Source organism: Myiozetetes cayanensis, unplaced genomic scaffold (assembly GCF_022539395.1).
Source record: "Myiozetetes cayanensis isolate MyiCay16 unplaced genomic scaffold, myiCay2020 scf4, whole genome shotgun sequence".
Classification (NCBI taxonomy): Eukaryota; Metazoa; Chordata; class Aves; order Passeriformes; family Tyrannidae; genus Myiozetetes; species Myiozetetes cayanensis.
Genome location: NW_026087631.1, coordinates 28,982,834 through 28,997,546, shown reverse-complemented (window position 1 = coordinate 28,997,546; position 14,713 = coordinate 28,982,834). Strand labels below are relative to the sequence as shown.

General features: G+C 37.4%; 1 protein-coding gene across 8 annotated transcripts in view; it reads left to right on the top strand.

Moving 5' to 3' along the window:
* The window catches only part of EPB41L4A (erythrocyte membrane protein band 4.1 like 4A), a 124,023-nt gene that overhangs the window by 69,111 nt on the left and 40,199 nt on the right, over positions 1-14,713 (top strand). For 7 of the 8 annotated variants that reach the window (XM_050328395.1, XM_050328392.1, XM_050328391.1 and 4 more), the window contains 5 exons: positions 1,193-1,280; positions 3,143-3,231; positions 3,619-3,682; positions 12,963-13,054; positions 14,052-14,129. In XM_050328395.1, the coding sequence (XP_050184352.1) occupies positions 1,193-1,280; positions 3,143-3,231; positions 3,619-3,682; positions 12,963-13,054; positions 14,052-14,129 (411 nt within the window). The remainder of the gene's footprint in view (positions 1-1,192; positions 1,281-3,142; positions 3,232-3,618; positions 3,683-12,962; positions 13,055-14,051; positions 14,130-14,713) is intronic. The other variant, XM_050328396.1, reaches the window with a different exon arrangement.

The window sequence follows — 14,713 nt, the reverse complement described above, 5'->3', positions numbered from 1 at the left end:
ATGTGTCTTTTACCTTGTCAGGCATAACACAAAGCTGGGAAAACCTGGACAGTAGCTGCTAGGCTAGAGAGAATGGGGAGACAAGAAGCAGGAATGTGCATATTGTAGGACTTTCCCAGGTCTTGAATCAAAATGCTGAGCTCTATTTCACACACTGGATTTGAAAGGTAGCAAATCCAGTGAAGTATTTCTCTAAGAAAAGAATCACAGGGTGAAGCTGGATATACATTTTTTTGAGTTGATATTTTTATGAGGTGTGCTGTACTTTCCCAATAACAGCCCCGTAGCTTTCACAGAAGTATTGAAAAGGAGTGAAAATGAAAATGCAGTTTCAGCTACTTCAGACTTACAAACAAGAATCTTACTCTTGTATCAATGGCAGATATTAAGGGAAGAACAAATTAAATTCTGAGGATAAGGCTTTAAATTTATTTAGTAATTTTGTTCTTTTTGACAATAACTCCTTTGTCAGTGATATCAAATATGTTCCTAGTAGCTGGGGTTTTTTTATTTTGTTTTGATTTGGGTTTTTTTGGGTTTTTTTTTCCTCCCAGTTTTCCCCAGTTGTTTACTACCAGAATGCAGCTGATGGTATTTTTCAACTGATGAACTGATATCTGCAGATAGGAATAGAGGCTGGATCTTTGAAACTGCTAATCTCCCAAGACAAACACCAAACTCTGTTTTCATAGTAGCACACTGGGCTATTACCAGTTGGTGTGACTTTCTACAGGCAAGGTTTTATCAAGAAAGGAATAGTTTATCTGAAGTCATGAACCTTGCTTTCAGAAATCATCTGTAGCTTCAGCACTGCTATGGGGAAATAGCACCCCAGTCAGTCATACAATAAAGCCATTCCTGCTTTATTAATAATCATGTAGTTATTGGGAAAAAAGTTATTTTTCATATTGAGGCCTAAAAATGGAATATCTGAAGTGTGTTTGCAGGGACAAGATTAGCCACTGTAGTAAGTACATATTGTATATATGACAGCATATATGTCTGTGGTCGGAAACTCCTAGTGATCTTGTCTTACTTGGAGCAAGAAATAGAGTGTTGAAAAGACAAAATAACAGTCTAAAAAGTGGTAGGAAGGGCTGTGTATGTGTCCAGCAAACTGTGTTTATTAATACGATCAATTTTTATCTTTTGACTGGAAGTTCAAAGTTCTTACACAGAATTTTGTTTACAGGGGTCAAGTTCCTGCTGAGGCAGAAGTAAACTATTTAGGCGTGGCCAAATCCCTGGAAATGTATGGAGTTGATCTCCATCCTGTTTATGTAAGTATTGTTTAGACTTGGTAACAGTGAAAAAAAATAGTTGTACTCATGTAGGAAACAGTCCACAGAACAACTTGAAGGAAACACTGTACTTAAAAATGCAAAGGAAGAGATACTTATGGATGGAGAGAATTCAGTCATTCATACATACAGAAGCCTAATGGTTTTCAGATGAAATGCTGTGATTCTATTACATTTATAAAAAAGCCATCAGTTATACTCTGGAAAAAACAAATTCAGATACATAAGAAGTAAATAGAGAAAGTGTCAAGAGAGATGAGTGAGAGTTATAGCCATTATCTTTGACAGAAAAATTTGTATATTATTCTTATTTAAATGATAACAAGTGTCTCCTGAAACCTTTTCAATACCGTTGCAAAAATTAAGGTGGGGTAACAGAAGCATGTCTGACTTTTTAAAGTATTTGTCATGAAGGTTTTACTGAAGATCCAGAGTACCTTTCCAGTTTTTCCCATGTTGTATCATGCAGCATTGCAAGTTATCTGTATTGCCTCATCAAAAGCCTTCACTTCTTTTGTCTATCAGCATTAAGTTGGGATTGGATCCAAGTCATCACCTGGCGGCTATGTTTCCTGATGGAAACATCATTCTATCTTGTTTGAATAATTGCACTTGTGGCAGGGTTTTTTTGAATAAAAGAAAATCAGGGGTTCAAATAGGAAGTTGTAACATAAATAGTTCACTGAGTTAGATGTCTGCACTTAGTAAAATTACTTGAAAGAAAATAAAGAAATCAAGATACTACCAGAAGATTAAGTGTGTATTTCCTGCTGAAAAATGTGTAGCCTGCAATATAAAGTATTTTTTAATGCACCCTGTGGCTTAATTATATTCATATCCCATGCTCTGTGCCCTTCCCACTCATAGAAAGGTGGAGTTGTTATTGGAACAAGATTCAACATGATGCAACAAAATCATGTTAAATTAGCAGAGCTTGGATTTTTTTTTTCTCATGGCTTGCTTTTGCTTTGCAATGAAATCCCTGCCTGGGTAATGAGGGGTGAGTTGCAATATGCCCAAGTCTAATCCATGAATATAATTTTTCCTACATATGTTACAACAGCAACAGAAGCCCTCATTTGGGATTGAAGCCACACACATAACAAGATGTTTTTTCTCATTTGGTCATATTAAAAGTAAAGTCACCTTTAGCAGTTAATTTACTGAGGAGCACAGTCAGAACTTGCCAGGAGTGCTTGACTTTTTAAGGTCTGTAATTACACAGGACACTTTCCACAGTCAGTCTGTCTCATCCTGCTCTCTCCCAGATTTGAGAATTGTATACTGACTTCAGGACTTTGAAGGAGATGATGCACGTGACTGTTCCCTGTATGCCATTGCCCATTCTGAACAACAACAAAAAAAGCCTGGCTCTCCCAAAGCTACTTCACTTGCTAGCAATATGCAACTGACTCTAGTTTAGGACAGAGAGGGCAGCTGTGTGGTTGTATTATAGTAGAATAGGTCAGAAAATTGCTTCTTTCCTTCATCTGAAAGTTGGGATATCTGTTGCATTCATGCCTCAATAAAGAATTTAGTTTCTGAGTTTTGGCCATCTGCCAAACAGCCAAAAGTAATTCCATGTTAAAAAAAAAAATTAGTTACTTTTGGTTTTCACCATGGTATGTGGAATTCTTTCCCTCACTGCCATTCCTTCTTGCCTCCTTCCCCCCTTGCCTACAAATTCTTGTATAGGTGTCCGCAGATCAAGTACTATTTTCCCATTTGCGTACAGAGCAAAACAGTATATTCAAGTCATCAGGATGACTTCCTCACTGGACCTCACTGCTATTGTGATAAAACTTGAAACTGTATGAATGACATACACCTTTATTTTCTAGGGTGAAAACAAATCCGAATATTTTTTAGGATTAACACCCATAGGAGTTGTTGTCTACAAGAATAAAAAACAAGTAGGAAAATATTTCTGGTATGTATTATTTAAATGTGCAGTCGCACTAACACAGGAACAATGTTGTATGAAAATGTATGGTTTGTGATATCTCTTTGGAAGGTTAATTATAGCAATAGAAAAAAGTTTACTTGGAATTCTTAATATTTTTTCTGGATTATGCAGATTTTTCTGGATTATGCAATTATTATTGAAAACAGTAGATCACCTTTACCATACTCATGCTGAAATGTTTACATACCACTAATTTTTTGCTGATATCTGGGACTTACCTGAAAAACAAACCTTCCTATCAATTCTTTTTTGTCTTTGTGTGTAAATATATACAACTTTATATTTTATGATGCATGAAATTAAAGGCTCATGAAGTTCTGTCTTGTCTTTCTGTCTGTCTCAATATTACAGGCCTAGAATTACAAAAGTTCACTTCAAGGAAACACAGTTTGAACTTAGAGTCCTGGGAAAAGATGTAAGTCTTTATTTAAGCCTGAAAGGATAAAAAAAGTTATCTCAGGTCTAATGATGTTGGAAATTTTGTGTGTCCATCAAGTCTACTTTCTTTTACTGAAATTTACTGTAAGAAACCATCAAAGTGAAATTCATTGTATTGATAATTACTGCAAGAAAATAGCATTATCCTCAAGTGCAGCATCCTAGAATTGTAAGATGGTTTGGGTTGCAAGGGAGTTCAAAAATCACCTCATTCCAAAACCACTGTTATGGTCAGGGACACCTTTTACTAGACTGTCCTTGCTCCAAGCCCCACCCAGCCTGTCCTTGAATGTTGCTGAAGTGGCTTGCAGTTTTGTTAAAGGTAAAGAAAGGTTTTCTGTCCAAGGGGAAAGAACTTCAGCAGTACTGAAATAGGAATTCTATAATGAAATTTTATCATTTTATGTTGTGCTCTATAAATCAGACTTCTTCTGGAATGCCTCATTAATGGTGTTGTGTAAGTGCCTAGTTCAAAGTGCTTCTACACTAGGCTGGAGAGAAAGCTAATATTAACAAAATGTGGATGAAGGAAAACTCAAAAAGCTGTTGGGCACAAGTCATTTTGTAGCTCGGACACAAGCAGCCATATTATACAGCTTGAAACCTGTATGTCAGAACTCAACATCATGTGCTGTTAGGCCATTCGAGAGAAAGCAATCTTGGTTCCAGTGGAGCAAGGACAACAATCTGATAGCGGAAGAGGAGGTTTTAAGGTAGAGTCAGAGTAAAAAACACAAAGATATTCATCACCTGTGAAGCCTGTGGGATAGGGGGAGGGGGGAATGTTGGGGATGTAGGAAAAAAAATGAAGTGTAATGAAACAAATAGTTGCAGTCACTCTGTGAATTTTGGTATCTGATTTAGTTACAAGTTTAGTCTGAGGAATTATTTTTTGAAAATACTTTGTATGTCTCTTTGGAAGATCAGGATTGAAAGTTTATAGTTTTAAGTGGTATTAACCTGCTGGCAGTAATCCCCTTTACTGTTTTTTTATGTATCTTTGTTCACGTATGTAGTGGTTGTTAGTCTCATCTGTGATTTTTCTATGAGACCTTTTGGTATTTTCAGTATATTCTGCGAAATATAAGTGTACCCCTGACTGGTTGACAGCATTTTTTGTGTCTCCACAGATGTATTGGTAAATTTTGCCTTTGATGCTCCCAAGTGGTTTGGTGTGGTAATCTGTAGATTTTCTTTCATATGGCGTGTTTGTTGAAATAGGAGAGCTGTTGGAAGGCTGGGGGAGGGAGGATGGCAAAACTTGTCACAGTGTTTCATGTAAAGGGTGAATGATAGTTCATGTGCAGTTCATGTGTAGTTCACCTTTTACCTTTTACAAGTCAGAGTTTGACTTTGAATTAATTGCTTGTAAGTGAAGCTGCAGTTTCTGTTTGATGCCATATTTGTATAGTTTTTGTCCAAACCATGTGAAATTGCAAAGTTTTAACATGCCGAGTAGAAAACCTGGAAGCTTTAGAAAATGTGCCTAATTTGAGACTGTGAATGTTGATGGCTGGTGAACACTTGCTATTGTGATCATAAGGCAAACATTTTGACAGAATTTGGTAGTTTCAAGCCTCGACAGGTACTTCTAGGAAATTGTTCAAGTGAACAGTAAGTACAAGGGTGTGTACCATCATTAAATTCTCCTTGGCATCTAATACTAATTTGAAGTGTTTCTACAGTGCTTCATGTCTTAAGAAGATCAGAAAAGACCAAAATGCACAGAAAGATCTTTTCCCTTTTTGTTAGCAGCCTGGTGGTACTTTGAACAAAATTATATCCTGAAATAAGTAAATAGTAGCCTTAGTCTCTAGATTAAAGCGGTTATAACAATTTATGCTGTTCTGTACCCAGAGAAGGAAAAGCTCATCAGTGTATTTCTATGAATGTATGTTCCAATACTCCTCGAAAAATTAATTTCCAAATTTGTTTTATTCCTCTGTTTTTTGGAACAAATACCATCACTTTGTCCTTCCATGTGGAACATGACTATATATTAGGAGAGTAAATATGCCATTTTTGCTCCATTCTGCCCCCAGGGCTATCACTTTACAGCTGAGGGAATTAATACTTTCCTTGTATCATTTGTGCTATATCAAGTCTGGAATGTTTTACATGTTTCCAGTTAGTCGGAGAGAACTCCAGAAAATACTCAGGAAGAGTAGAAATAATGAGGATTTTCCCATTTCTCAAATGAGACTTCATGGCATATAGTGAGGAAGCTAACACCATCTAACGGAGCAGATTATTTCTGAGTGAATCGAGTGCTTTGTGTGAATCATGTTTTCCATATGGTAATGAAAACTCTGTGTAGGGTGGATTTTGGTTCATGTTTCCACACACACTGGCTGCCTTTATTCATGCTGACAGCCACCTTTCATGAGTACCCCTGCTCATCAAGAGGAAGCTGTTGGTGCTGCTTTTTCTCTTGTAACTTCTTTATTCTCTCTTCCTGAGATTTGTTTGAGATTTTTTCAAACCTTCCAGAATGGGATAGAACTGGACATCCATATATTCTTGACAGATGACAGATGTGGCAGTCTAAATGTACAGGTCCATATCTTTAGACTGCCTAAAAATCAGACTGTGGGGTGTCTGTGTCAGCCATACTTATGGCTGCTCATTTTGTTGTTTACAATGTTCACTTTTCATGAACTTGATGTTTACTGAGTGGAAATATTATTGCTTAGTGTCTTATAGTAAAGTAAGGTGCTTCACCTTTTCTGCTTTGTAGTGAAAGCTCTTGTACTCCTTTATATCTCTTCCATGAGAACAATTCCTCTATATTTAACTTCCTTGTATTTTTTCCTGCATACCTGTTGCTATTGTGTACAAGCATGACCATCAGTATTTATGGTTTTATTTTTCATTACTTTCCTTGCATTGTGTTTTCTCTCTGAGGCTATTGCCCCTTCATAAACAAAATACCGCCTTTAATATTTGTCCGTCCATGACTTATCCTGACATGTGAGACTGAAACTCTTTTTCACTGCTGTTAATCATTCAATCAGTATTTCATTGTCCCTGAGTGGACCCACGCTGTGAATTCCGAACTACAAACATGTTAGGTTTTTGTGGCACCTCTAAGTATCAGCATGAAATTAGGAACCCTTTCCCTGCAAGGACTACACGAAAGGACTCCCTGCGCATGACAAACAATTGCAAAAAAATTGTGAAGGTGAGAAAATTTGTATTTTCCTGCGGTTTTCTTTAGGAAAACAGAAATCCATCTAGTGCCTGTGCATAATTCCTGGTAGAGATAGATGTCTGTTGAGCAACCTTGCTGGAAACAATCCAGCAGTACAGGTGGCTGCCAAAGCCCTTCCCTCTCCACCAGCAAAACAGAGCTTGTTCACAATGGATGCACTATGTGGATGTGAGTATTCCAAGGGGTGCACAGCACACCTTCTGTGCTTCCCCCATGTGAGGAACATGGCTGGCTCCCCTAGATTTCTCTCTCAACTAAGGACATGAAACAAAACAGCAAAAAACATGCTTTGATAGACTGTGTGGGCTGGGAATGTAAATGTAATAATATGCAGGAGTGAGAGATGTGGAGCTTTTTTTGCCTGTAGGTACCAAGCAGTTCTGTGCTGTTCCCCACAACCCCACGCTGTTTTCTGTAACTGCACCTTTTACTTCAGTTGCACTGTGTCTGAACATGCACATGAATGATTTCACTTCTTCACAGAGTTTATGCAAAGCTTTTCATGTTTTTCATGTTTCTCATTCACCAAACCAGAAAGTATTCAATGTACAAAGCACTTGCTTTCATTATTTTTGTCATAAGAGGATGGTCTTTTTGAATTATGAATTTTTTATTTCAAGAGATTCTGAAATGTGGGTACTTTCAAGTCAGAACAACCTCCAAAACTGTGCAGTTAAAAATTATTTACACACTTTCAAGACATACCTTCCTCTGCAGTCTTCAATATTCAGGTGAAGAGGCCTATTTCAACTGATTTCATAAACTGAAATTGGTAAAGACTCTTCAAGAGCAATACCAACTACTGATGCAAATCAGAAGTACATAATACTCCCCATTTTGGTGGCTGAAAGTTGTCTGAATACAGTATTTTTGCATTCTTTTAAATAGTCTCAGAAAACCCTGTAAATATGCTTTATTTTTTTAATCTGCTTTTCCTAAGTCTTAGAAATCTGGAAAATAATTATATTAATAAAGTGGTTCAGCTGTACCTCTTCTATTCCTTTCAAATGCTATATTCCATCTTGAGATACCAGTTCTAGCCAGGAACTTTTAATTTGATTTATTGCTCCTGCAATTTCTTGGGAAGGGTTTGAAGGTATGTTCCTCCCAGTCTGAAGTCCAATTTAGCTTATATACAATTTCCAGACAAAAATAGCATTTTGATCTTCCTTATGGTTTAAGAATTTCAAATGACTTTTTTATCATTTGCATTTACACCTACATAAGTCAGAGTGGTAGTGGGGGATGGAGGTGAGCCAGCACAGTGGCATTAATATACCATATGAAACAGTTTAGTTTGTTTTGGTTGAAGAAAGTGTCTTTTCTTAACCACTTTCTGAGCTATCTTAGAAGGACTGTTAAGACTGGTTCAAGGCCTGCATAAACTTAAATTCATTGCCACTAAAATGTTACTGTCAGCTTTTTTAAAAAAATTCTTTTTAGTGCTTTTTAATTGGTATAATACAAAGCAGAGATATGTTTATTGCAATTTTGACATGCTTTATGCAAACTGGCACAGCTTTATTAATTTTAATTCCTGACTTGGTACAATATTCTTAAAGATTGAGCTGATCTAACATCATCTGTTGCATGAGCTATGACTGGTATGCATTATGTAAATATATAAAGACGGAGTATTTTCTATTGGAATTAACAATAGTATCCAGGTAGGTGTATAACTTGGCAAAGAGGAATGTTGTGAAATAGTAGCTTCAGAGCTACTGTTAGTATTTCTGTTACACGTATGTGACTGTGTTATAGCTGAACATACAGTGTGCTCTGTAAAGGGGCAAGATCCCTCCTTATGTTACATTAGTGGTTATCATGACTGGGAAGGATGGTGTGTGTGCTGGCAGAGTTCCCACTGTGCTTTTGGGGCATTCTTAATTCATTTTCTGAGCCTGGATTAGTGGGATCCCATATATGTCTTGTCATAAATTATAGCAGCTAAGGCCTGCTCTGAATCATAGGCTTTCACCTTGCTTTTGCTCTGTAGGCGGCTGCAGTGGAATGGGTGTAAGTATACTGAAGTGACCCTCTTTTCTTTGGAGTAATCCACAGACTTCACAAACAAGGGATCATCTGGCCCCCACAGGGAAGAACTGTCATTTTAATTGCGTGTATTCCCTTACAGCTTGACTTGAGCTTGCCCTCTCTGGGCACTGAACTATCTGAGCACAAAGCAGCTCTGAGCCTGAAATCTGTACAGTCAGACTGGCGTGGCAAAGCAAGCTGGGATCTGTTTGAAAAGCACAGTGTGGGCGCTCCTGGACTAGCGTTGTTGCTCCACCAGTTCCAGAGGCATTTTGTGGTTAGCAGAGCGGTGACCCCTCTTACTTTTCTCCTTTGAAGGCACTGGTAACCTGCTTTCAGTCTTTCAGTTAAGGGATGGAGGCATTGTGGTGCAGTTCTGTACCAATTGCCAGCTCTTTAGTGGAGTTCTTAAAGGCCCTGCCAGATCACTCTTCTGGATGAGTTGAGGGGTAGCACAAAACAGGCTGTGGCTACAGGTTTGGGTGTCCATCTGTGTATAAGCCCATGGTGTAGTCAGGCTATCTGCATCCACTACTCTAGTCTCTCCCCCCTCCTATGGGTAAAAATGTTGGTGAGGTTATGGCTCTATGAGCTTTAGCATGTTTTGGAGACTACAAGGCAAGTTTTTAAAGCATCTAAAAGGAGAGGAATGTTTTATGTTTTCCTCGGATTTTTTTAGTGTGTGCCCTTTTCAGAATTAGGAGGAGGTGAGTCAAACAGCTCAACAGCTGGATACTGCTGCAAGGATTGTGCCTGTCTTTTTGCAGCCTCTGACCCCATTGTCCTGCCCACTCCTTTGCTTGTGCAAGTCACAGATAGGATCGAAAATAACCATACAAAAATAAGTTGTTTTCTCCTTGTTTGATGAGCATAATGGGCTTCCTGAAAGAATAGTCAAACACCAAGATGGTTCAAAGGAGAGAGGAGATCTCTAGAGTGTGCAGATGACCAGGATTGCTCTGGAAGCAGTGAGGTTTCATGGTTTACAATGCCTCACCTTTAGTACATTGGTCACTCTGAATGCAACCAGAGGAGTAGCCTGTGGAAGTTTGTGAGGCATCAAGCAACACTGAATGAGTTTAGAATTGTCATCTCCTATAACTCATTAGTAGAAGTATAACAGGTCTTTATGTCTTTTGGTTCAGATATATGGGAATAGTAAGAAAAAAAACCAGCTAACACTCACTATGTGTAGGAAACCACAATATTCCAAATGCTAAAAATGTTGCCTTTTATTTAAAACAAAAGTTCATGGTCTTAACAGGTGAGTTTATCCTTGCTTTACCTGTCCAAATCAATTTTTTCTCTTAGAGGAGAGAGGTTAAACCTGAAAGATATTACTGTTTTCAGTACTACCTAATTTTTTTATATGCATTTATAAATTGTGAGGGTAATGGCAGTACTCTTGCAAACCTTAAATAGTCTTAAAAAGTAAACGAAGTCCCAAATGTAGATGTGCTGTTGGGTTGGACTTAGTTGCAGTGACTTATTGAATTCTTCACAAATAAGGTGATTTGTGTCCTTTCCGTATCTGAATTCTGTAACTTTTTGATAAATTGGATCTGTAGGGTTATGCTTTTTCCCTGAGTGCCTTTGATTGCTGAATACTAAATTTCTATGTTTCAGCATGTAGTTAATCATCAAGATTTTTTCTTGGACAAGTAGAATCTTTTCCACGATGGGAATCTTTCACTGAATGCCAGTGGCTTTCAAACTGGTCTAATAGTAAGCTATGGCAAAAATGCTTTCTTCGAAAAATTATCTTAAAAAAAAAAAAATCACCCCGGCTTTACTCTGCCCTCTGACATCCCAGAAACTCTCTCCTCTGAGATTATAAAATTAAATAAATTTAAATACAGCAGAGGATTCTTTGCCTAAAAGTAAAATTTAGGAGTGGATGAAGGAGGGGGAAGATCATGCATATTAAAAGTGAGTTACTGCGTTTTTTTCCTAACAGAAGCTAAATTGACTCATCATATTGCATAAAGTTTGCAATACTACAGGCCTGACTTGTTACTATTCTTTAGAAGATGACTGCAGATGTTTATATGAAATCACATCAGATGACAGTCTGGTATAGAAATTGTAATGTAAATCAGATCATGAAATCTGAAGCTACTTTTCTGCTATTTTAAGATATGCAAATGCAAAGTAACTCTTGACATGTTTTCTTTAAAAGTTTTAAAATGTAAAAATGCATTATGACCTTTCAGTGGGCAGACTCTTGTTTCTTGTTGTCAGAGAAACAAGAGCAATATGGTTACTATTGAAGTAACTTACTTCTCTCCTCAAAAATCTTCAAGATCTTCAGGAATCTTGAGTTACACTTTTTATGAATTAAACTTATATTTGCTCTAAGTTAAACTGTTCGGTTCCTTCAAATGAGAGATAATGACCCCTATCAAAACTGAATTTGTTAGAGGAACTGTAGGAATGTATTTATGGGAGTAGTGTACTACAGAATCATTATATAATATGCATAACAGTATCAGTTGAATCCTGGTTTTCAGCATTCTCAGTGGTCATATGTTATACTGTACTCCCTGTACTCCTCTTTCTTCATGTGATGCTCTGCAGAAGAAAATATGCTTTTGAGGAGAGACTAGAGGATGATTTTTGTTCCTTGGTTATTCTGTGGGACTGTTCCAGCCAGCCATTTAATTAAAAAAACGCATGGGAGAAACTAAGCTCGTGTGTATGTTTTCAATTAGCGTGTTGTTGTTGTTGTTGTTGTTGTTTTTCTTTGGTCAGTGAATGAAATCTCAATTATTCTAACCACAGGTGCAAAATTCTGTCTTTTTTACTGTTATTCATTTCAAGATGAAGGAAAGACTGCTTGAGGAGGGTAATTTGTGAATTTGTGAGGCTACCTGACAGCTTTTAATAGAGATATAATTGGGCTTTTTTAATTATAGGTGAAACTTTGAACTCTAGAGAACATACTGAATTAGTTCACAGTTTGCAAGGTGCTTGTAGCTCACCATACCTCATTAAGTGAGGAGTGGGAGAAACCTACCAGAACTGCTTACATATGCATGGCACTGCAAAAGTACAACTAATGCAAGGGCACAGATTTCCTAAAATCAGCTGCTGACAGTGGTATGAATCATACCGCTCAGTTTTGTTGCAGATGGTGGTGTTGTACCACGCTGAGGACTCACACCGACCTGACTGGGACTACTCAGTTTTTGTGCAAGTCACAGATACAAAACTGAGCACTTGAGTTTACCGGGTGACAAATATATGAAAGAGTATTTTTTGTGAACATATTTGTTGGTTTTTGTGTTTAGCCTGTTGAAAACAAGCAGTCTGACGTGTCTGTTCCTTCATCTTTTCTGTTGGAAGTGTTTTGTAGTTTAGATGTGTTTCACTTCTCTTTTCTCTGGCAGTTCCCAGAGATTAGGTTTTGAGCTTGGAATATTTTTTTTCCCTTAAGAGATTTTAAGGTGGATTTTATGACTTTAACATTTTTCCTAGCATTTTTTAATTATTCTGAGATTAGATTTTTTAAAATAAACTTCCATTCCTCTCTTCCCCCCCCTCAGGTTACCTTGGTTCTTCCTACATATTTGTTTTGTGAATTTTCTGTGGTTTTGCTTCATATTAGTTTATCATAAATCTTGAGTTTCTGTGTTTCTTTCACTTATTCTTGCCCTTTTGTAAACTGTTAAAGAGAATATTTTTGAATGACATCTGAGCTGCAGTTTCAGAAAACATCAGAATCATAATTTTTGAAAAAAAAACACTTGTGTGTTTTAATTAGGAAAAAAGTTGAGTCTGCAAATGAAGGAACAGAAGTGTTTCTAGAATCTCCTTTCTCTTCTGTTTTTCAAAAACCTCTTTTACAGAAAGAATTCTACAGAATTATACAACCTCCTTTTCATCACACTGTTTTCTTTTCTTATGTGGATTGGTAGAATATGGTTGATTATTTTGTTCAGCAGATGAGATTCACTTCACTGGCAGAATCCCTCATAAGAATACTGATTGTTTTGTTTTGTTTTGTTTTCAGTGCAATGAAACTTCCTTCTTTTTTGAAGCACGTAACAAGGTCACCTGCAAACATCTCTGGAAATGCTGTGTAGAGCATCATACATTTTTCAGGTGAGTGATACAGAAACTGTGGTTTCCTTAGGGCCACTGCACTGAATGGGAACCTTGTTATACCTACAGAGTGTTGTAACACAGGCTTGCTGTATGGAAACACGTTTTTACTCTTGGTTACAGAATACTGTTAAAAACCAATGCCTTCCCTTCTCTTACAATGATGTGAAACAGTGATTTTAAAATAGAGTAGTTTGGTGGTTTCTTTTATCTTATCAATTTTTTCAAAACAATATTTCAGGTTGCATAGATCAGGCTTTAATAGAAGTGTCTACAAATATGACAGGATTTAAGCTGCCCTATAGATATTCAGATTTCATCCATCAAATTTTCTGTTGCATCATTGGCTTGAGTGAGGCCCTTGGATTTCAGACACTATTATTTCCTACAGTGCGCAGAATTTTGTTTTATTGGTTGGTTTTGGTTTGGTTTGGGAGTTTTGTTTGTTTGTTTGTTTTTTGGTGTTTTTTTCATAGAAACTCATTGAATTTCCATAATGTTTTGCTTACTTATTGGAGTATATAAAATGTTCCCAATAGTGCACATCTCAAAGCACTTTATTTTACTGTTGCAAAAAACCACCAAGATAAACGTGCAGTGTCTAATTAGGAACCAGTTGATGGTGTGCTTGGGGCTGACTTTTGCAGTGCTGTAAAGGAATAAGCTCTGAATCCCTCCTTCAGTCTCGCTACTGTGGCGTGGTGGGTTTTCCTGCTTCTGTGAAATATTAAGTGAAAGGCTGCTGGTGCCAGCAGTTTACACTTGACCCTGAAATAAAAAGGTATGTAGTCAAAAGAGGAAGGGATAAACAGATGGCTTTGGGAGACTCTCAGCCCATAAGAGTCTGTCTGGAGGTAGAGATGAAGAGGAACTGGCAGAATAAAAATTTTTTTTTGAGGCAAAAGTCTGTGTTCTCTTTTCTTGACTTGGGAAAGGATCCATAACTGAGACCCAGCTATGTGACTTACTCTGTTGTTTTATTTTTCTAACTACACAGAGTGCCAGAGAATGAATCAAACTCTCTGTCAAGAAAAGTCAGCAAGTTTGGATCCCTAGGTTATAAGCATCGGTACAGGTGAATTTATGTAATTGTTTAAACTTCAATTCATTTCTTCTTCATTCATTCTTTTCTCCTCTTTCCTTCCAACGAAAGAAAACCCCACCCAGATTATGATCCAAAACAGTTCTGAAGACAAAGCATGAATCAGGGCCATTTTACCAGACTCTCCTTTGGAGTCTGGCAGTATGGGGACAAATGTAAGTTTCTTCTCATTCTCCAGATCCCCAGAACTGGTTAACATCTGTAGTCAAAGTGAGAGCAGCCTTGGCAGTGCTTAAAATCACTGCTTTAAGTCATGAAGTTAGGGGTTTTCTGACAAGTGGGGAATACCAAAACAAGGGTATATCTTTTTTGAGTGGAATAGGTGGCAAAGTTGGATGAATGTTCAAGGCTATAAGCCATGAAAGACGCTGAATGCATACACTCAGCCTAAGAGTAAATAGGGAGCACTGTTTCCACCATCACTCAAGAAATACATAGATGAAATACATGGATCATAATGAGTAAGGCTGATAATCATTAGTTAGACAGATCTTTGCCACTGCCTCTTAGGAATACTTTTGTGAAAACACGGAAACCATAATCCCCAGTTTCTCCAG